The sequence below is a fragment of the Barbus barbus genome, assembly GCF_936440315.1.
Source record: "Barbus barbus genome assembly, chromosome: 40".
NCBI classification, from domain to species: Eukaryota; Metazoa; Chordata; class Actinopteri; order Cypriniformes; family Cyprinidae; genus Barbus; species Barbus barbus.
Window position 1 is genome coordinate 24043939 of NC_136718.1, and position 24521 is coordinate 24068459.

The following is a 24521-nucleotide window of genomic DNA, read 5'->3' on the forward strand; positions in this document are numbered from 1 at the left end:
TCATTAGCGTTTAGTGGAAAGCGTGCTTCAGTAAGCTCACAGGTGTCTCCCAGTGATTCAGACGCTGCTTCTCATCTCCTCTATCAAAAGATTATATTTATATCCACTCACACAGCTGAATCAAATCTTTTCAGATGAGAGACTTTCCCCTCACAAAGGCGAGTGTTTTGTGTGTGAGCGTGTTCCAGCTCTCAAAGCCGTAGATGTCAAGCGTTATAATCAGAGATTGATGCAGTTTGTGAATCTCGAAGCGTTTCAGAGGCGTGTTGTGACACAGACCTGCACCCTGGCACACACCACCAACATATTGCTCGCTCTCTGTCTCTTTTATAAAGTTGTTCTGTTGAATGCCAGCAGAGCTTTGTGGTAAACCCTTATTCGTGACAGTTATTGTGCTTAGATTATTAAGCGAGCAGTATTAGGAAAGAAAAAAAAATGTATGTTGTTTTTTTATTTTTATTAATATCACTATACAGTAGATTAAAATATATATTATTTTTTTTCATGTATTGTGACTATGCCAAACACTAATAAATGAATAATAATAACAACTACAACAACATTGCGTATGTATGCATTTACTTGCATACATACTTACTTACTACCCCAAATCCTAAAAGTACCAAGTAAAATGAATAACAACAACAACTCTAACCCCCCTGTTGGGCGATGCTCATACACTCAATAACAAGGTGTTTGACAGACGTTTGCTGCTCGCGTGCATGCGCTGTGGTCATGACTAGACTAATCAAAGCTGTCCAGAGTGTGCAAGACGAGATCTTCATTTGGTTTGATATCCACATATACTGTACATTAAGCTGTTCCTGTCCTGACTGCTGCTCTGTCTGTGTGTCTCTGTGTCTCTGTGTGTGTGTGTGTGTGTGTGTGTGTGCATGTGTGTGTGTGCGTGTGTGTGTGTGTGTGTGTGCGTGTGTGTGTTTTCAGAGACGTGTGCAGTTAATAACGGAGGCTGTGACAGCACGTGTCATGATGCCGTGACTGGAGTTCGCTGCAGCTGCCCGGTGGGATTCACCTTACAGCCGGACCGCAAGACCTGCAAAGGTACGATCATCCTCTAATCTCACAGACAAATCTAACAGTCCTAATGAGGAGCGACATGCATTCCTCTGTTCTACATAAAAGAGAAAAGGATGCATGAGGCGATGAAACCCCAGTAGATTATAAGCCAGTTTTTGAGGGGTCAATGAGAAAAATGTAGTTTAACATGAAAGAGATTAAGATGGATAGATATGCAGATGGATGGATGGACAGACGAATGGATAGATGGAAGGATGGATGGACGGAGAGTCGGATGGATGAATGGATAGATAAACGTATGGATGGATGATGGGTGGATAGTTAGATGGATGGAAGGATTGATGATGGATGGTTGGATTGGCAGATGGATGGGTGGAAAGATGGATGGAAAGAGATAGATAGACAGACAGACAGACAGACAGACAGATAGACAGATAGATAGATAGATAGATAGATAGATAGATAGATAGATAGATAGATAGATAGATAGATAGATAGATAGATAGATAGATAGATAGATAGATAGATAGATAGATAGATAGATAGATAGATAGATAGATAGATAGATAGATGGACGGACGGACGGACGGACGGACGGACGGACAGATAGATAGATGTGAGGTTCAATGGGCAGAGGAAAATTTCTCATCATATTACTTTGTAAAAATGTTGTTTCACATGGACAAGGTTTCACATCGTGATCAGTCCTGGAGCTTTCAACAGATTTTGAATTCAAAGACAAGACATCAGAAAATTCCCACTCAGACTCATTATTGCATGCCGTCATTTCTGAATTACCGTAATTATGAGTTCTCAACTTGTAAACAGCGTTCACGTCTTTGAAGATCTCATAATTACAAGTTGGGAGTGTTTCATGAAAGCTCAAAGTTCTCCAATGTGACCATTTTGACGTCACGTAAAAACCACCAAACGCTTCGGCGATTAAAGGTGGATAGCAACCGTTACAACTCTATTTCTGTTTATTTCCTATAATACAGGATTATTTATTATTTTTACTGCATAAAAATGTATTTCTTCTTTGTTGATACATCGGTATAATATATGAGTTTGTATTTGTACTGTACAAATTTAAATACATTTGAAGATTTCTTTTCTTTTTCTTTTCTGTGTCTTTTCTTACTGTTACTTTTTATTGTGGGTGAAGCAAAATTATTGGTATTTTAGCTATATTTAAGGCACATATTGAAGCAGAGCCTGTTTTACAAAATGACAAGCAATCTGATTATTTTTAATTAAATCAGTGGTCAAAGTGAATTCTTAGGTCAAATTAATTAGGAATAAAATTTATTTAAATTTTGTCGTGACAAAAAAAAATGTTTTAATTATTTTTTTTCAAATGGAGAGTTACGTTTTGTAATTATGTGATTGTTTTTGTCTTTTGATCTTTTACAGATATTTATTCTTCCTGCATACGTTTTTTTAATTTTTAATTTTTATTTGTATATTTTTTTTTTTATACGATCCTCAATTTATATAAATTTCTATAAAAAAATTCTGTAGAATTTCTTTTTGTAAGTGGTACTCCAACATTTTCAGCCACCAAGATGAAATTTCCATAATCGTAGCATAATCTCGTAGCCCAGAAAAATATCAGAAAAAGTGTATATAAATCAACGACTGCTTTTGAAGTATGTAAAGAAGCATGAAAATTAGACGAGGGAACACGAAAGGGTTTAACGAAGAATAAAAGAGTTTCCGAAAGGCTGAAAAGCAACTGGAAGTGCAGACTTGCGGGTTCGTGCGGCCAAGACTGGGAGCCTGCGTCGCCTCTAGCGCTCATAACGTTACGCTAACAAGAGCGATAAAAGAACATTGAGTTTTATTAGCTCTGCTGTAGAAGAAACAAAGAAAAACATCCCCAGACAGAACTGGCACGAGAAGACACAGAGCCTCCTTCAGGCCCAGAGCGAGAGTTTCTTCTGCTCCTAATGCAGTTATTTTCTCCAGATGATGCAGCCTCTCTCTGAGATGAATGCCTCATTTACTCAGATGATTCAGCCGTAATCAGAAACATCCAGTGCAGCTCAATCAAAGCCTGTGGAAAGCAGGACAAGCTGATGATATATTGATCCCCGATTCTGAGAGAACGGGCCTGAGGAGACGCGATCCTGAAAGACTTCCTCCTGTCGGAGTCCCTCAGCGACTCTGAAGCCGGACGTTCGCTCCATGTGTGTCCATCACGATCCACTCGTCCTCTTGCATTTGCTCCTTTCTCATATACTCTCCTCATTTCTTGTCTGCGTGCCTCATTTTCACACTTCTCTTCTTTGATAACAATAGAGATCGGCACTAGCAACGCCGAGATCATGGGTTTAACTCCCGGGGAATACAAAAAATGACGCAAATCTGATGCAATGGAAGTCGCTTTGGATAAAAGCATCTGAAAATGCATAAATGTAATCGTTTTAGATTTTAGAGGAGTGCTTGAGAAATATCACTGTTTAATAGCACAGACTTAACATTTGTTGCTTCAGAAAATAGTGAATTTCTCTGGTAAATTTTCTGGTGGCTGAAAGCAAATGAACAATATTTAAGACACTTAACGCTCCTTGGATTCAAGCAGAGTCTGCCTTTTACAAAATGACAAACAGTCTGATTATGTTTAATTAAGCCTGCGGTCGAGGTGAATTCTTAGGTGAAATTAATTAGGAGTGAAATGTGTTTTAATTTTCTGATGACATGAAATTAATTTTAATAGTTGATTTTTAAAAATGAAGAGCTAAATTATGTGATTATGTGACTAAGTTATTTTCTGTAATTTATTATTCTTACCATGCACATTGAAAGGTTTTATTTTTCTTATACATTTCTTATAAATAGATTTTATAAGTTTCTCCAATTTCTATTCAGCTTCTATTAAATTGTATTTTTATATTTTCTTTTCTTTTTTCTATTCATAACTCCTCCAGCTTTTTAAAATGGAAAATAAATTAATTTGATTGACAGCTCTAAGTTTTTTTTTTTCTTAAAAATGTGAAATGTTTTTAATGTTGTAAGGTTCCCCAAATTGTTTAAATTTCTGTAACGTTTCTTTATGAAAGAAAAATATTTTCTTTTCTTTTTTTTTTCTTTTCTTTCTCCCTCTCTTTTTCTGATTCGAACAGTAAGCTGATAGTTTAAGCCCAGACAAATCTGTCATATTTACGGTCAGTCACCCCTTTTACCTTTTGATTATTTCACATGTATCCTCCGCTGCTGGTTTGAATCATGGTGAACTGAAGGGAACAGCACTAATCCAGTGCATGTGTATCTGCTCAAACTCTCTCTCTCTCTCTCTCGGTGCAGACATTGACGAATGCCGCATGAACAACGGCGGGTGTGACCATGTGTGCAGAAACACGGTTGGCAGCTTCGAATGCAGCTGTAAGAAAGGATACAAACTTCTGACCAATGAGAGGACGTGCCAAGGTAAACTAACCAAAGAAAATGTCTTTATGTTAAAGCATAAACCTGTGCAGAACATTGACCAGTCATATCGGTTGAAGGAGGTTTAGATTTTGTTCTGCTGGAAAACAAGACAAAAATGCAAATGAGGTTCTGGTGTGATGGACTGTTTGTGATCCAGCTGGGTTTATTAGGTTAGTTTGGTCATCCCACCGGGAACATTTAAGGTAACACCAGTCTTATAAACGCACACCTCCAGACACCCCTTGCTGGTGTTTCAAACGCTCTCGTCGATCGACACTGTTACACACACCAGGCATGGGAATATTTCTGGAAACAATGGTTTGATGTCAGTCTATTCTATAGCATCCTGTGGATCTCATTATAGCATCGGTATCTGAACCAAACACACTTGGTGTATTTTAGTTATAAAATATACATATTACATATTTTTGGAACTGAGTATACACACATGGTCAGAATTGTTGGCACCCTTGGTAAATATGATCAAAGAAGGCTGTGAAAATTAATCTGCATTATTAATCCTTTTGATCTTTTATTTAAAAAATTGACTAAATTGTAACATTGCATTGGAGAATAAGAACTTAAAATGGGGGGAAATATCATTATGAAATAAGCACAATTAACCCTTTTATTCAATAGTTTTTGAAACCTCCATTAGCCAGTGTAACAGCTCTAAATTTTCTCCTATAATGCCTGACGAGGTTAGAGAACACCTGACAAGAGATCAGAGACCATTCCTTCATCCAGAATCACTCCAGATCCTTCAGATTCACAGCTCCATGACGGTGCTTCTTCTCTTCAGTTCATGGCCATAACCAGGCTTTGAAAATTTGTGAGGTTCGGGGGATGGGGATGGGGGGGGGGGGGTGTTGAAGAATTGTGCTATAATAAACCCTACAAATACAACTCATTATATACATTATAAACACTTTAAAAGAGACCGGCATGTAGATATTTGTGAAATATACTTTTTCTGTTTTATAGGGATGATCATTTTTAAATCATACCCTATTTATTGCATCAAAATTTGTTAAAACTTTACTATGGGGTGGATGATTTTATCAGTTGCTTATTATTCATGCAACAAATACATATTGCTATTATAGTTTTCTACTGTACTGAATGAGAACAGTAGAAATGCTAAGTCTATGCTAATAACATAGCATAGACTTCTTCATGGCTAGAGTTTGCGTATTTCATTTCATTCTGTAACCTACTTGTTCTACAGATCTCTGCACTAGTGTTAAATGCTACTGTTTTTGGCAGCGTTGATAACATTTCTGACAGATAATATCATGATATATATTTTATGGTGAACATGATTTCACCACATACAACATGTTCCTGGATGAACATCATTGTTGATCCTGGTACAACATCCCAGTCAACCAATCAGAATTGAGGGATAAATTTACAGGAAATGTCTGTTTTAGGCTTACAACAACAGTTAGGTGCTTCTGCACCCTTGTTATTCAGCTATCATTTCCCTCTCATTTTTGGTATAAATTGTGGGTAGGGTTAGGTTTAGGGGTAGGGATAGGGTTAGGTCTGTGTTTTTGGGCAGTAATGTTGTTCCAGGATCAACAAAAGATGTTGGTCCAGGAACATGTCTGACTTGGCAAAATCAAGTGCTGGCGATGCAGTGTTTCCAGATATTGCTATTAAAACCGAATAAACCGAAATTATTTCAAGTATTTTGCAAATAAGATAAGGTAAAGATATCGCTGTTCCTATTCTTGATTATTGCCCTGATGGTGGAAATGGGGATTTTCACTGCTCTAGCTCTTTTCTTAAAGCCACTTCACTAATTTGTGAAGCTCAACTATCTTTTGCTGCACATCAGAAATATATTCTTTGGTTTTTCTCATTGTGATGATGATTAAGGGAATTTGAGCTTTGTTTTCCCTCCTATTTATATTTCTGTAAAACAGGAAGCCATGGCTGGATAATTTCATGTTCATAATCACCCTGGAGTGCTCAAAATTGTGAATATGAATGGGAATATACTTCAGAGATATTTTACTCATAAGAATTTCTAGGGGTACCAATAAATTGTGTCCATCGAGTATTTGAGAAAAAAATTTTCATAATGATATTTTCAATTGTTTTAGTTCAATGAAAGGTTCGATTTTTGTGAATTAAAAAAAAAAAAGATAAAAAGGATTAATAATGCAGGTTTATTTTCACAGCCTTCTTTGATCATATTTACCAAGGTTACCAACAATTCTGACCACGTGTGTGTGGGGGGGGGGGGGGTATATATATATATATGGAGAGAGAGATTGTGATTTAAATATAATTTAAATACAATGTATTATATAACCTACCTATTATATATGTTATGTCTGTTTAATATATAATTGTAATTTTATATAATTAGTTAATATAATATATTTTTATACACGCATATATGTAAAACACACAGACAGATTTTATAGAATTTAATATTTATATTATTTTATACACAACTATTTTATGTATATTTAATATATAATATAATAAATAAATAAATACTTATTTTCTTAAATATTATTGTGTATGTGTGCGTGTGTGTGTTGCCTATATATATATATATATATACAGGGCCTAAAACTAACTTTTTGCCACACCTGCCAATGGCTGGTGACGTGATAAAATTTACCAGCCAAAAACATTTTTTACCAGCCATGAAACTACTACTAAACACAAAAACATGCAGTTATTACTACTACAATAGGCGCGTTTCCATTACCCTTAAAATTGCGCAAATTGAAATTGCGTATTGAAAATGTACCTATTATCTATTAAAAAATATTTACCTATTAATTATAGCCATTCAACATTTAGAGTATAATCAAAAGCCATTATTTTAAACATTTAATAGGCTCTGAAATATTAAGTGATTTTAAAACAATCTTCACATAAAAAATAAATTTGCATAAACTATACAGATTCATCTTTATTCAAGCTACAAAAGTTAATCAGTGGTGGGGTGGTGATGGCGCAGTTAAGTTAAGTGGGGTGGTGATGGCGCAGTGGATAAGACACATGCCTTTGGTGTGAGAGACCCGGGTTCGAATCCACTGTGAGACACCAATGTGTCCCTGAGCAAGACACTTAACCCCTAGTTGCTCCAGAGGCGTGCGACCTCTGACATATATAGCAATTGTAAGTCGCTTTGGATAAAAGCGTCAGCTAAATTAATAAATGTAAAATGTAAATGTAAATGTAATCAGCGACTAGAGCAGTTGAGTGATTTGTCTTTTTCGTTTGTTCTTTGATTTACATCAGTGACAGACTTCAGCAGGTTTTACTTTAAAAGCAGCGCTGTCTCTTTAAAACCTGATGCACGACGCAGATCGAACACATACCCTATTTTCTCCAAACTCTTTACAGTCATTTAAGACTTTATAACTCATTTAAGACAACGTTTACAAGGTAACTCACCAAAACCACGCATTTTGACATAATTGTGTGTTTTTTCTTCCGTTAAAGCGCTGTCTAAAGCGGCTCGGTGTATGTAACAGCCGGACACGCAACCTTTCAAACTAAAGCCGGGTTTAAAGCTCAGGTTATTAAGAATAAAGAAGGGAAAAGTTAATCTTCCGAAATGAAGCAGTAATATCTTCTCAGGTAAAAGTTATTAGAACCATGTCTAGGGACAAGCTGGCCATATTTCGTAAAAGTTTTACCCCACAACTGGCAACTGACACTTTTACATCTACTCGCCAATGCCGATTTTTACTCACATTTGGCGCTTGGCGAGTGTTAATTGTATATATCCTGAGACCCCATCCCCCCAAAAAGAAGTTTGGTGAATTTAATGTTTTTTTGAAGTCAGACTCGAACTTGAAGTAGGACTCCACTCATACATATATATATATATATATATATATATATATATATATATATATATATATATATGAGTCTGACGTCATCTGATGTTAGGGTTTCTAATATGGGCTGAGTGTGGGAACGGCCTTTGCTCAGCACTTTGGCTGCAGCGTGGGCATCTTCTCCTGTCTGCTAAAATACCATAACCATTGTTGTAAGGAATGTCAGAATGTCAAGTGATAAAATAATCTATGACCTTTTGCCCTCATCTACAATAGACTCAGAACTGCAGAAAACAGAACAGTCTGGCTGCTTTATACTAGAGTTTTTCATCAGTTATTTCTGCTCTTAGTTAGTTTTAGGAGTTTATTCAATTACCTTAAGCACTTTAGCAAGTCAAGTCACCTTTGTTTTCATAGCACTTCATACAATGCAGATCGTTTCAAAGCAGCTTTATGGTTATAAACAGGAAAAAAGCAGAATCAATGATGGAAACTTCATCAAATATGAGACAAATATTCAAATTCAGCTGTAAAGCAGCGCTAAAAAAGACATGTAGTGTTATTATTCAGCTTAATTCTCATCCAATACTGTCAATGCTATCAAATCCATAATATCACTTAAGTATTAAGTATTATTAATATTAAGTATCTTAGAGTGCATGTGACATTTTTTTGCATGAATGATTAATTTTTACTTGCATATTATTGATGAACTATAAAGCACTTGAGATCTAAGACTCAAGGTCTGATATTTGCCCTGATTTTCTTCCTCGGTATTTTTGTCTTGTTGTCCAGTACAAATATCTAAATATATTAAATCAAGATGCATTTACTTGTGAAGAGAAAACAAGTTTATTTTTCTTATGCCATCGGCTGATATATACTATTTTTTTCTTGTTTTAAGCATAAAAACACGAATCCTGTCATTTTGCTTCTCATGTAAATGCATATTGCTTCAAGAATCTTTAGATGTTTACAATAGAAAACAAGGCAAAATCATTTTTGCATTGTGAAAGCTCTCGATGAATGGCAAAGCATACATAGCATGCATAGAAAACCCTTTTGGTGTGGGAAAATGTATAACCTGTTGTGCATTTGCAAAATAATCATTCCATCAGTCCTATAAATCAGACTGCGTAGTCATTTATGCTTATCCTTCACGAGGAAACGAGACGCTGGCGCTGAGTGAGTGCTGAGGCTGAAGCGTGTAAACAGACTGTTTGCTCTATCTGAGGATTAACAGCCTCAGTGTTCCCCTGCTGTCATCAGCCCAGCGACGGGACGCGTCCTTCAACACCTCTCCGAAAGCCTGGAGACATTCCTGGCTCTCTTAAGAGCTTTCTGAGGTGTATTTAGGGGGAGGTGTTATCAGATCCTCAATATTCTGGAAGTGGGAGTCGCTGATAAAGCCCGTATCTCCGCTCTATAAACAGAGCAGCTGTCATTTCGCTCTCACAATGCCATTGTTTCAAGCTGTGAGATTAAGTGGGACCTGCATGCCCGGGTCTATGGGGTGAAAAAGACAGAATATCTCACTTGTTGTTTTGTTAGGGGTCATTTACTTTTGCTCATACTCTGGGTTGGGAGTTGACAGCTCATAACTTTCAAATCATGCCGAGACGTGTGCTATTATTTGTCTAAGTGTCTTGCGATTTTTGTCAGGCAGATGATAAAACTTATGTCAAAATCCCACAGAATTGCACCTTAATAAAGACCCTGAACACCCCAGCAACCAAATGTAACCTTGGACTACAAAACCAGTCATAAGGGTAAATTTTTGTAAATTGTGATTTATACATCACCTGAAAGCTGAATAAATAAGCTTTCCATTGATGTATGATTTGTTATAGGACAATATTTGGCCGAGATACAACTATTGAAAATATGGGGCCTCATTTATAAAGCATGTGTGCGCTCAGATTTGATCTTAGAGTGTGCGTGTGTGCGTACGCTTAAATCCACGCCAGCGCTCATATTTATAAAGACGGCCTTTGACGTGGAAAAGTGCTTAGCGTCATGTCAGGGTCTGAGCAGATGTACACGCTTTTTATTGTCAGAGTAAATATAAGCTGTTCTTGCAGCTCGCTGTTCTAAATTATGATGATTGTTGATATTTTATATGTTAATTACATTAATTAGGAGTCGTTTTCAAGGCAAAGAGCTGAAACCATTCAATTGCGTGCAAGCTCAAGATCATTTGCGATTCATAGATTTCACATCTGAAAGAGACGTGTACGTGCGTTCTCTGTTCGTACGTTTGATTCATAGAAATGTATTTAAGCATATTGAGATATGATCGTAAAATCAAATTTAGGATGGTTTCTGCGCAACATTTTATAAATGAGGCCCCTGGAATCTGAGGGTGCAAAACAATCAAAATATTGAGAAAATCACCTTTAAAGTTGCCTTAGCAATGCATATTACTAATCAAAAATTAAGTTTTGATATATTTACAGTAGGAAATTTACAAAATATCTTCATGGAACATGATCTTTACTTAATATCCTAATGATTTTTGGCATAAAAGAAAAATCTATAATTTTGACCCATACAATGTGTTTTTGTCTATTGCTACAAATATACCCCAGCGACTTCAGACTGCTTTTGTGGTCCAGGGTCACAAATAGCAATGATCCAAGAAATTTAATAATATTATTGATTTGATGCCACTGGCAATATTGGACGAAAACAAAACTGAGCTGAATAATGACACTGTTATTTTCTGTAGAGCTGCTTAAAGCTGAATCAAATGAAGATACAATTACTTGAGAAGCAAAATTGCATGAAAAGTGCATAAAATATATAAAAATAAATTAGATTTAATGAAAAATATAACAAAACGAAGTGACTTTTATGCTTAAAGCAAGAAAAATGTCTGCCAGTGGCATAAAAAAAAAATGTTTTTCTTACTCCATTGGTTGATATGAAGCATTTTCAGAAAACAAGGTTATTTTCTTAACCATCTGGTGCTGTTTGGTCATACACACACACAAATATATTTATTAGGGTGGGCCTTACTTTTGACATCATCTGCTCTCACCCTCCCAGTCAACTCTCCTTAATGAGAAATGGAAACAAACCAAATTTCACTGAGATTGGACTATGTTTGGGGTGTGCTCAACAAGGTTGAAATTCTTAATATAGTCTCAATGACCATAACAGCATGTAATTAATAATTATACAAAACCATTAGTAAACTCTGAATTAGGTTAAAAGTAAGAACACGGAACAGTGTTGTTAGTCTTAAATTGTTAAATTACATTGGCACTGATAGCTTTGTTCACAGCGCTGACATGTAGCGCTTCAGGTGTCCCGAATTGGCTGTTCTCTTGGATAGACCTCTTTCTTGCATTTGCATTGTTTGCCCAGGTACCAGGATCTTCATTCAGGAATGAACACTTGTAGCAAAGAAGTTACGATTGTTCTGCCATTGTCGTGATATGTTGCCAAGCATTGTAACCCATACTCAGAATTTCTGCTTTGCATTTAACCCATCCAAGTGCACACATACAGCAGTGAGTAGTTCACACACACACACACACACACACACACACACACCGAAGCAGTGGGCAGCCATTTGCTCCAGCGCCAACTGGAGAAGTTGGGGGTTTGGTGTCTTGCTCAAGGGTCTCACCTCAGTCGTGGTATTGAGGGTGGAAGAGAGCACTGGTCATTCACTCCCCTGCTGATACCAAGACTTGAACCTATGACCTTCAGGTTACAAGTATGACTCTCCAACCATTAAGCCACATCTGGGCCTCATCTCTGATATCAGAAACAGACTGAATTTTATCAGTGAACAAAAACTTATAATATCACCAATCAGCTCTTGAAGTACCTGTTGATAAAAAGATACATTCTTTGAGCACACCCTAAATGACAAATTATCTGGATGGAATTTTGCATACATTACTAACTTCTAGTGGAGAAACAAATAAGGAGGTGAGATTAATTTTATTTATTTATTTTTATTTTTTACTTCATCGGAATGGTAAGAAACTTGGTAAAGGTTCTGGCACCTACTGTACAGTATGAACAAAAATCTTTAAAATATGTCATGGTCAAAATCATGTATTCAAGAAAAAATAGTCACACTTGTAGTTGTACTGCATCGGAAATGAATGGGAAGCAAATTTCATCTAATAGAAACGTGTGGTACCGCACTCAAACTAAATCTTACTGAAAGCTAATTTTTTGAGATATCAAGCTCAAATTTGGAACACTTGTTTAGATGGCTTTGATTTTCATTTCGTTTTAGAGTAAAATATGTTTTGGAAAAATTACATTTAATATAAAATTTTAAATAGTATTTTTGTGCAATTTTATAATAATAAACTTTTATAACTTTTTGTCTGTCTTTTTTTTCCACTTAAGCACTAATCTGCCAAGCGCCTTCTTTAAAAAGAGACCAAAATTAAATCTGAACTCCAAAGCATATAAGATTTACGACAGTAAATTTAATTTTCAGGCCTACTGTATGCTCAAAAAGTGGTTAACAGGCAATAAATGGATCGTAACTATTCCATAAATATCATTTAGCACCTTATAATCCCCTAAAAATAGAAAATATGAAATAAAAACATTATTGAACTAAAATATAGTACATTCATTTAATTGGAATTCCCTATATTTCATTAAAAAATAATAATAATTGAGTAATTAATAATTGAAGTAATTTTGCCTCTCAAGTAATTGTTTCGTGATTTAAGAATGTTTAGATATTTGTACTGGAAAACCAGATAATAATTGCTGAGAATGAAAATTATTTTTTGCAGTGCAAATAGCAAATCATGACTCTTAGAACTTTCATCAGTAATTTGAAACTACTGTAACAGTAATTAATTCATGCACAAAGTGTCACATACACACTATATACTTAACATTGAATAATATTATTGATTTGATGGCACTGACACTATCTTATGAGAACAAAACTTGAACTGAATTGAGCTGGATGATGAAACTATTGTCTTCTGTAGAGCTGCTTTATAGCTGGATCAAATTTGCTTCATAATCGTTGAACTCTGCAACAATGAAATGTTATTAAACTGAACTGAATCAACATTGAACTGAGCTGAAGAACAACACTATTGCATTCTGTAGAGCTGCTTTATAGTTGAATTGAGTTTGTTTCATAACTAATGAGTTTGTTTCATAACTAATGGCATTACAAGATGGCGCCGCTTATGGCAGCTATTGTGCGTTGTTGCTCTCCAGTGTTTGTACTGTTTTTGTTTGTTTTTCCTGTTTTTTGTTTTTCAAATACGATCAGTTTTACCAGGGATGACCTACTGAACATTCGGCAGAACACACCACAAAATCTTTTACCAGATTTAGATTTTTCAGACGTTTTGCTGGACATTGTAGTTGGCGGAGCCGTAGCCCTGGTCAAACGCTACAGGAGGCGCAGACGGGGAAGAGAGCTGGCGCGCTTGTGAAGCTCAGACAGCGTGGATTTTGAACGCGTTGCCTAGCATCCATCTGATGAATCTCCGCTCTCTACCCAACAAAACGGACAAACTCCTTCTGCTCTCCCGGACAAACAAGGATTTTTCTAACTCTGCTGCCCTGTGTTTCACGGAAACCTGGCTAAATGGCGACATACCAGCACATTACACCTGCCTAATTTCACTCTGATCAGAGCAGATCGCGACGCAGAATCAGCACTGGAGCTCCTCAGGGCTGCGTACTCTCCCCACTGCTCTTCTCCCTCTACACCAACGATTGCACCTCTAAAGACCCCTCTGTCAAGCTCCTGAAGTTTGCAGACCACACCACACTGATCGGCCTCATCCAGGACAGTGACGAGTCTGCTTACAGACAGGAGGTTAAGCAGCTGGCTGTCTTGTGCAGTCTTAACAACCTGGAGCTTAATACGCTCAAAACTGTGGAGATGATCATGGACTTCAGGAGAAACCCCCCTGCTCTCCCCCCACTCACCATCATGAACAGCACTGTGACTGCAGTGGAGTCATTCAGATTCCTGGGCACCACCATCTCTCAGGACCTGAATTGGGATATTCACATAGACTCCATTGACAGAAAGGCCCAGCAGAGGTTGTACTTTCTTCGCCAGCTGAGGAAGTTCGCCACAGGAGCTGCTGAAACAGTTCTACTCCGCCATCATTGAATCCATCCTCTGCACTTCAATAACTGTCTGGTTCAGTTCAGCTACCAAATCTGACCTCAGAAGACTACGGAGTGTAGTCCGGACTGCTGAGCGAATCATTGGTACAACCCTCCCCACTCTCCAAGAACTGTACTTATCCAGAGTGAGCAAAAGGGCTGGTAAAATCACTCTGGACCCCTCACACCCAGCACACTCCCTCTTTGAACTGTTACCGTCTGGTCGACGCTACAGAGCTCTGAGCACCAGAATGGCCAGGCACAGGAACAGTTTCTTCCCTCAGGCAATCCATCTCATGAACACTCAACAATAAACGTGGAACACACAACTATAATACATTCACCACACTCACTTATTTTATTTTTATTTTCTCATTTCTAATTTGCACATACTTGACCTGGACATACATAGTTGTCTATATTATATATTGTGTTTTTGCTGCTTCGTACATTGCCTATTTGGATATTTGTATATTATTATTTTATTATCTGTGTCCTGTCCTGTTGCTGTCTTTCTGTTGCACGGTGGAGCTTCTGTCACTACAACAAATTCCTTGTATGTGCAAACATACTTGGCCAATAAAGCTCATTCTGATTCTGATTCTGATGACCTTTGCATTGACACTGATGAACTAAATTACTGTAAAGCTGCTTTGAAACAATATGTACTTTATAAAGTGCTGTATAAATAAATAAGACTTCACCCTAGCAACTGCATAGCAACACCCTTGCAATCTCTTGGCATCATGGCAATGGATTGCAGGGACAAGCACCACTCACTTATTCCTTAGAAAATGTTGTTAATATTTCTGTTATAAATAAGCCCCTTGATTCTGCCATTTCTGTAACTATTCCACAGTACCCACTTAGCACAGAGAACTGAAATGCACAATGAAAGAATGAGAGAATGCAGAGCTGCACGTACACACACCTGCTGTCAGACCCGCATGCTAACGCCCAAACACTCTAAAAATGCACTTCATGGCATCTTGGCAACACAGCCCGACCTTCAAAAAAATACTTTTTTATATTTAAAACCTGTTGTTTTAAATCTGAGGTAAGACTATAATTGGGTAGTTGGCAAATAACATTTCTCTATTTTAGGTGCTGAAACTGGTCAGTTTCTTTTTTCCATTATTTCTAGTCACCTTTTGGTGACAACCTGTCAAAACTCTGGACACATTTACAATAAGAAAAATGCTTGAAATAGCTTTAGATGAAATATATCTTGTCACACTGACAACCCAAAAGTCTATGCACTGCAAAAAATGACTTTCCTCTGTATTTTTGTCACTTTCCAGTACAAATATCTAAACATTCTTAAAGCAAGATACATTTACTTGAGAAGTAAAATTACTTAAGATATTAAGTAATTTTTGACACAAATGATGTCAGTTTATGCTTAAATCAAGAATATCTGCCATTGGGCTCAGAAAACAATTGAATTTTCTGACCCCACTGGCAGATTTTTTTATTCTTGTTGAGTGTAAAGTCACTTAATGTTGACCCATTTTTCAGAAAACAAGACTGTTGTTTTTTTTGCCTCTCAAGTACTTGTATCTTAATTTAACCATCTGTGCTGATCGCATGGCAGTCAGAAATGACTGAAAAAATATTATGTCAATGAAATGAATGTACTATATTTTAGTTTGATAATGTTTTTTATTTAAAGTTTTGTATTTTTAAGGGATTTTATGGCACTAAATTATATTTATGAAGCAATCCATTTATTGCCTGTTAACCACTTTTTGAGCACAGACCTGAAAATAAAATTTCCAGCTAAAACTGTCATAAATCTTGAATGCTTTGGAGCAGAGACTTAAGTTTGGTCTCTTTTTAAAGAAGATACTTGGCAGATAAACAGATAAAAAAAATTTATATGTATAGAAGTTTATTATGAAAAATGTATCAATAGTATATGATATGAAATATCTATTTTTCAAAACATGTTTTACTCTAAAACTGTGTGAATATCAAAGCCATAAATTTAAACAAGTTGTGCCAAATTTGAGGTTGATATCGCAAATATTGAGCTTTCAGTAAGGTTTTGTTTTGGGCACAGTACCAAACATTTCCACCTGATGAAATTCACTTCCCATTTAAACTGATGAGCTACTGCATTATGACCACCTATCTAATAACCTGTAGGACCTCATTTGTGACCCTGGACCACAAAACTAATCATAAGTCGCACGTATATATTTGTAGCAATAGCCAACAATGCATTGTATTGGTCAAACTGATCGATTTTTTTTTTTTTGCCAAAATCCTTAGGACATTAAGTAAAGATCATGTTCCATGAAGATATTTTGTAAATTTCCTACTGTAAATATATCAAAGCTAATTTTTTGATTAGTAATATGCAATGCTAAGGACTTCAGTTAGACAACTTCAAAGGCAATTTTCTCAATATTTAGATTTTTTTTTGCACCCTCAGATTCCAGATTTTCAAATAGTTGTATCTTAGCCAAATATTGTCCGATCCTAACAAACCATACATCAATGGAAAGCTTATTTATTCAGCTTTTGGGTGATGTATAAATCTCAATTTCCAAAAATGGACCCTTATGACTGGTTTTATGGTCCATGGTCACATTTAGCCCACAAAACCGCATCCACACTGCGAGGCATTGATTCAGCGAGGTGGCAATAGGTCTCCTGAGTTATCTGGTACAATATTGTCAACAGCAGGTCCTCCAGTTCCTGTAAATTGTGGGGATGTGGTGATAGCCTGAACACACTTTTCGATTGGGTTCATGTCAGGTGAATTTGGAGGCCAAGGCATTAACATAAATTTACTATCATGTTCCTCGAACCTCTCCTTGATGATTCTGGCAGCATTATCCTGCTGGTAATGGCTATCACCGGCAAGGAGCACAGTTGCCACGAATGGGTGCACCTGGTCTGCAACGTTGTTCAGATTGTGCTGTTGGGATAATGGGGCCTAAAATGTCCCAAGAAAACATCGCCCACAGAATAACACCACCTGTCTCTGCTCCACAATGCATCCAGGTGCCATACCCTCTGTTGGTAATCAGCATATTGACGTGATGCACCAGGAATCTTGATTCGTCACACCAGGCCACTTTCTTCCAATCATCCACAGTCCAGTCTCAATGATCTTGGGCCCCATTTCTTGAGTTGTTGGTGATTGCGTGCAGTTTACATGGGGATGGTCGGCTATGTAGGCCCATATGCAGAGGGCTGGTGATTTGTCGCACTGTGGCCCAACGGTCGCTGTGAACAATGACTGGATGACGGTTCGTCGTGTGGCCATTCGTGCACCGCTTTTGATACATACTCACTACAGCAGCACATGAATAACCTACAAGATATTCAACGTGTGACATTTCCAAGATCGAAGTTTCGAGGTGCCGTGCCATCACAATTTGTCCTTTATCAAACTCTGATAAACTGGCAGCTTGAATCAAGTCCATGATTTATTTCATTTTATTTTGTGTGTGTGTGTGTGTGTGTGTGTGTGTGAGTGTTTTACATAGCAAATGCCAAAACCTTTACCAAGTTTCATACCATTCCGATGAATAAAAAAAAGAAAATTAATTTTTTTTATCAAAAATGACCAAACAGCACAAGAGGGTTATGAATTTTCAGATATTTGTACTGGAAAACAAGACAAAAAAACTGAGATAGAACATCATTTTTGCAGTCTGCTGGTTGTTTTGCCTTCAGTTACCTTTGGAAAAGAAATGAAATCTGGCTTTTTACACTAAATCCAGGCAGTGCTGAGTCTTATGGGTATCAGAGGATGCATGTTGGGTTATTCATTGTTGTCTCTGGAGTCTATAAAGTCCTTCAGTGTTATTCTCCTGCTGAGGCGTTGAGTGATATCCCCCCCACTGCACTCACATCCAGTCCCAGAACTGATGTTCACCAAAGGCAAGAAACAGTGCAGACATCAGCAGGGTGATTTGTTAGATTGAACAAGAGTTTCTGGGGCGTGTATTGATTGTGTAACCTTCATTTATGGAGCTGTGCTTTCTCAAGGCCTGACTGATGAAGCTGATTCTTGATGCCTCACTTTGAGGTAACCTGAGGACGATGTAGCCTGAACTGATCTAAAAGGTTGTTAATAAGCTCATTCACACACAAAAAAAAACAAAAACAAAAAGTACTTGGGAATCAGTGTTGACAAACACAAAACTAAAATTAGAAAATGTTGAAATATAAGCTGGACATTTTTGTTCCCATGAGATTCACCCAGACAGAGATGAGGTGTACAGGGAACTTCTGCAGTAATGAGTGAGGTGGCAGTCAACAGAATCCAGAGGCCAACCTGAAATGGTCTTAAGTTACGATACATTCCGTAATACGGCAGACGGGGGAGCGTTTAAGGCTAAATCATTTCCATATGTCCTGAGGAAATAAGGATGAGGAGTTTAAATACCTCAGCTCTAGCCAGGTAATGTGTGTTAATGAACAGCAGAAGGTTTATTAAGACCTAATTGGGGATTCCACTGAAATGATTGATGTCAGATGGAGCGCCACATGGTACTGTTCATCGTGGCTACCGGTTTTCCACACTACAGTGTGAATTCAGTAGTTCTCATATGAATGAATGTGTTTGTGTTTCCTGTTTCTGCAGATATAGATGAGTGTTCATTCGACCGGGCGTGTGACCACACATGTGTGAACTCACCTGGAAGTTTCCAGTGCTACTGCCACAAAGGTTACGTCCTGTACGGCGTTGCTCACTGTGGAGGTAAGCCATGCATTATGGAGTTTCTGTGTTGCAAGAACAACGTCCATTTCCTCTGCAGTAAAGAAACCTCTAATAGAAAACTCATGTTGGTAAACCCACTAGCTCTTGGTAGGACCTTGGGCAAACACATCCAATGAAAACTGAGACTTTCCTATATAAATGCTCTCCAGTTTCCTCTGGCAGCAATCGGGACCCTAAACAAATCTGTAAAGGTTATTCTGAGGTTTGTATCCACCTTATTTTGCAACCAAGCTATTTTCTTTGTATGTGTGAGACTTCTGATTCATTAGCCGCTATAGAAAAGTAAACGGTACAAACCAATGTGTTTATGATTATGATAATACTTTGCAATATAAAGCAGCACAACAGACTGTTTTTGTAGAGGTAAAATAACTAGAAGTGAATGGCAGTGGAAGTCTTGCACATTAAAGTTACAAATGGGATTGTGCACTTATGTTATGGTGGATAAGGAGCTAGCTGTAATCTAGATGTTTCAGGCATATCTTTGAAATAATGGGTACTTGTTACTTTTGGATGTCCAGGAAAGTCTTATGAAAGTCTTGTAATAATATAATCAATTTCATCTAACCCCAGTGCTAAAAGCCATGGTTATCATGTCAGTCAGATGGTTTCTTCCCATCTAAGTGGGCGGCTCTCAGTCAGAATAAGCTGCATCAATGAACCTTGTTTCAGGACTGATTGAGCAGATGAGGACTCATTTAGTGGTGGGAATGTCTAACTATTATTGAGAGGACCAGAAATAATGAATGTATCTCTTTGTCCGTTAGCACTTAGATAACACCCAGATTTATGGAGTTCTCTCTTTTGTTTCCAGAGAATAGTCATCAGTTTCCCATTGATAGCTTATCTGCCGGGAAATAGAGGCCCTTATATACTCAGAGCGAAGTTCTTTTTCGTTCTTTGCTTAGGGATAGAAAGAGGTTTGAAATACCTTTGCATTGGTATACTTTACAACTTCAATTTGTGCTATAAAGCAGCTCTACAGCATGTTCATGTGTTTACTTGTGACTGACCTCGACGGACTAAACAGAAGAAATGAACCGGAGAAGATTTCCCGAGCACAGCATCATCAGCATGGACCAATGGTAGCTTGACGGCGTTTACCATTCGCCAAACTGCTTTGAACTCCTGAAACAATCTTTGTTTTGGCTAAACTCTTTGGTTTAGGTCTTTCTCCATTCAAGTAGATTGGAGCTAGACTTGCACGACTTGAAAGCAGCTGCCTGAGGGTGTCATCAAGTGGACTGACTTGCCATAAAAGGGACTTTGACCAAAGTCTGTAGCTACAAGAGGTTAACAGAAGTGCCAATCTAACATTGGTTTTCTCTTCCCCCGTCCCCTTCCTCGCTCTTTAGATTAATGAAGTTTCAGGATCCAGACAGGGAAAGGAAATGTAAAAGTCAAAGGTTTAGCCTGGAGCCAGTTCAAATCTGATGGGGAACAAAAGAACGACAAAGAGAAGGAAAACCAGACTAGCCTAGCAAGCGAGCTCTGTATTCCTTAAAGAAACATTAAAAAAACCTGCTGTCCCACTTTTGAGAAAATGAATTTGTTGAAACACACTTTTTCTTTCTCTCTGTTTTTAATCCGCTCAATGAAGCTTTCTCCGTTTTGTCTCTTGTTTGGCTTTGGGGGTTTTTTTTTCCCTCTGCTGTTTTTTTCCCAGTGTTGGGGAGTAACAAGCTAAAAGTACTGATGACGCTAAACTGTCTAATTTGTTAACTTAGCTTCAAGTCCATGTTAGATTCACTTGTCACAATGAAGGTTTAGTTGAGTGAATTGCATTGTTGGATGAAGTGAAGGTTGCTCTGTATACAGTAAATTTTCAACAGTTGAATACCCATATTTATGGCCTTTTATAACAAAGAGAAATAATTTGTTATTGTCTGCTTTGTTTTATAGATATTGATGAGTGCAGCATTAATCGGGGTGGCTGTAAATTCGGATGCGTGAACACTCTGGGCAGTTACGAGTGTACCTGCCCTCCTGGTTACAAACTGCACTGGAACAGGAAGGACTGTGTTGGTATGTGGACAAGAGTGCCACCTAGAGGCCATTCAGATGCCACAAAAATTGTATGGTTCAAATGCAAATGCCAAATACTGCAGATTAATTCCTTATTTTATAAATGACAGATTTGTATTAGTTGATTGTCTTTGAGATCCAATCACATTTGATGCATATTAACATAATTCAGTGCACTTGCTTGGAGTCAAACTTACCATTTCTGCACAGAGATCGTGAAATGTACATCCAATCTGGTGGCCCCCAAAGCCACCCTTACTTGCAGTAAGATGGGGAAAAAAGAGAGCTGCTCTCTCACGTGTGCATCCAAAGCACATTACCTATCAGGTACAAACCAATACCCCCCAAAATACTTAATTTAACAAGCTTGTGCATTCAACTCTAATGCTGGTGATCGATTTTCATTTTACATTTCACAGAATCAGACAACAGCTATTCTGTTAGCTGTGGAATACCCCTTCTACGAGGTAAATCTCAAAGCAGATTAAATGCAAGCAGCATCCAGAGCTGCGTAGGTAAGGTCATACATATGTCCCAACACCTTCCTTATCTCATAGGCAGTTGAATCATGGCAAATAATGTTTTGGGGGTTTTTTTCTCTCAAAAAGGGTATTTAGGTCATCACTGAGGAGTAGGTCAGTCAAGGCTTGACTTGAATCTTGGCGACTAATGGTGTGCAATTTCCACAAATAGACGATGACTATGACAAATAGACTATGAAAGTCTAGGATAGACTTTGATGGCTAATTTGTATTTTACCATTATAAGTTCCCATACAGGTATTCGCATTAGAGGCAATCTCATTTTTGTTGTGAGATATGTTACAGAAACCATTAAGCATATTAACTATAAAACAACATTTGGCCATAAACTAGCAACGCCGTTACCCATTTTAGCGCAGTGTTTATTATTTATCAAAGTTTTAGTGTGAAGGATTCCACATAGAGTATAAACTAATATAAAATCAAACGCATCATATATTATTTAATTTGATCTCCTGCGGTTAAAGATAAACATTTTCTTAATGCTAATCCCCTCAATTTCACTGATCATGTTTTGAAAAAGACTTAATTTTCTAAGACATTTAGGTCCTATTTTGTACCCTATTTGTTGAAAGTGCCGGCAAACAGAACCTGGAAAGCGATGAGACGTTTCTTTTGAACAGCTGCAGTCGATGATTCCGAGAAACATAATGACAGATATATCGCAGCTGTCCAATTACATGATCACTTGATGCGCTTGGCAAATTAGAAACTTATTTACCATGCCTGATGTTTGTTTTGATGTCAAACTTGTTTCACATTAGGATGCCTGTCATGGCACACTATAATCTCAAATTGCTGTTCCTCATAAGTGTTCAGAGTGAGCATAAAGCTAACACGAATCTGCTTTAAATGTTCACCAACAGCCCAGCTGGTTTTGTTTTTTCAATCAAGTGCGTTGCATGTAGCGAGCCAGCAGCTGTGAATGAATGTAGTTAGCTAGTAGTTGTCAGCAAGGACTTTATATGAATCATGTTGAGCTGCATGTCAAGGCCTCTTTGTTTGGTTGTAGAGACTCAGGCTCCTCCAGTGAAGCAGACGGCATCCTTCCGGATCAAGAACGCCAAATGCCACCTGCACCCGAAGCATAAGGGGAGGGCAGAGGACAACGGCAGACAGATCGGGCCAGGTCAGAGGTCATAGGGGCCAGGAAAAGAAGGGTACCATGTCATTTTGATGGTCCCTGTTGTGGAATAAGGTCATAGGACTGTTTGTTGAGGGAGCTGCATTCTCGGTTTGATACATAGACAGCAATAATTGGGATAAGGGATAGTTTACCCAAATATGAAAATTCTGTTATCATTTACTCTTACTTACTTCATCCCAAACCAGTTATACTTTGGTTAACATTCAAAATATTCCTAATATTTACAATGAAATCTTTGAAGTTTCGAAGCAGTTCTAATATTCAGTCTTTCTAAACTAGGGCTGCAAATAATGATTATTTTAATAATCGATTAGTTAGTCGATTATATTTTCCGATTAATCGGATAAAAAGCCTTTCTATTTTATTTGACAAAATAGTTGTTGCAGCCCTGCTCTAAACCTCTCTTTTCCCTGAGCCTACTCTGCTCTGATTGGTTGGATGGGCCAGTCTGTTGTGATTGGTCTATCGCGTACAGCATGTGTCAGAAACGATACTCCCATTGCCATAGTTACATATTTTTAACGCTCAATAGAAAAGATAAACATCTATTATTTATCATACTTATAGGTTGTGATTCAGTGGAGCCAACTGGTCCAAATAAACTGGGTACTGAGCCATCATTCAAGAGCAAGCGTTTTGTGAACTCCCTGAGATTAGAGAAGTAGCCGTCAGTAAAATGACGTGTTTGAGGGCAGAGCATAGGCAGGCATTATGTATATGTCGTGTACACCATGATATGTAGCCGTCACAGAAGTGGGATTCAAATTACTATCGACTTGTTTTGGCTGTACAGAGACAGTAACTTTAGTTATTATGCACTTTTGACTTTACAACACTGCAGATTGTTTACATTCATATACAGCTACATTACACACTGCATGAAAGGCAATATCAGAAATGGCATAATAGGGGCACTTTAAGGTTGTGCAAGCATGGTAAAATGAATCCACATGAATCAGAGGTTTAATCTAAGTCTTTGTACGAGCACTTTATATGATGATCTAAACCAGGGGTGGTGAACGTCGGTCCCTGCAGAGTTTTGCTTCAACCTTAATCAAACACACCTGAACAAGCTAATCAAGGTCTGAAGGGTTACTAGGAAGCTACAGGCAGGTGAGTTTTTATTAGGGTTGGAACTGAACTCTCCAGGACCGGAGTTCACCACCCATGATCTAAACAATGATCTACACACATGCATACACATATGGTAAACACAGAAGCGTATGTACATCATGTTCACAATATGGGATTTGCTCTGTGTGTGCATGTTTATATGTAAAAAAAAAGGCCTAAATTGATGGTGAGTTTTCATTTTTGGGTGCCTTTAAATCCCCATTATTACAAATTTCATGCTATTTATTTAAAAGCGTTAGTAAGATGACAATCTTATAGTGTCTTTCCAAAAATGTGAAACAATTACATTTAAGTGCCCTCTTTGTGTGAATAATGACTTGATTTCCAGGTGGCCAACCGTGCAACAACTGCCTGGTCACGTTCGTTAACCTGAAGTGTGATTCGTCTAAGAAGGCCAAAGGTCGCCGGGCACGTAACCCATCAAGCAAAGAGGTCACACGCATCACTCTGGAGCTGGAGGCTGAGGTCAAGCCAGGAGACGCCACTGGTGAGTCTGACATCCTCCACCTACAATGAACCCTCTA

General features: G+C 37.7%; 1 protein-coding gene across 1 annotated transcript in view; it reads left to right on the forward strand.

The window, feature by feature from the left end:
- LOC306859897 (signal peptide, CUB and EGF-like domain-containing protein 3) overlaps positions 1–24521 on the forward strand; it is a 113000-nt gene that overhangs the window by 75516 nt on the left and 12963 nt on the right. The window contains exons 8-15 of the mRNA XM_079401294.1: positions 946–1062; positions 4345–4467; positions 19012–19128; positions 21052–21174; positions 21385–21501; positions 21594–21689; positions 22729–22845; positions 24326–24484. Coding sequence (XP_079257420.1) covers positions 946–1062; positions 4345–4467; positions 19012–19128; positions 21052–21174; positions 21385–21501; positions 21594–21689; positions 22729–22845; positions 24326–24484 — 969 coding nt within the window. The remainder of the gene's footprint in view (positions 1–945; positions 1063–4344; positions 4468–19011; positions 19129–21051; positions 21175–21384; positions 21502–21593; positions 21690–22728; positions 22846–24325; positions 24485–24521) is intronic.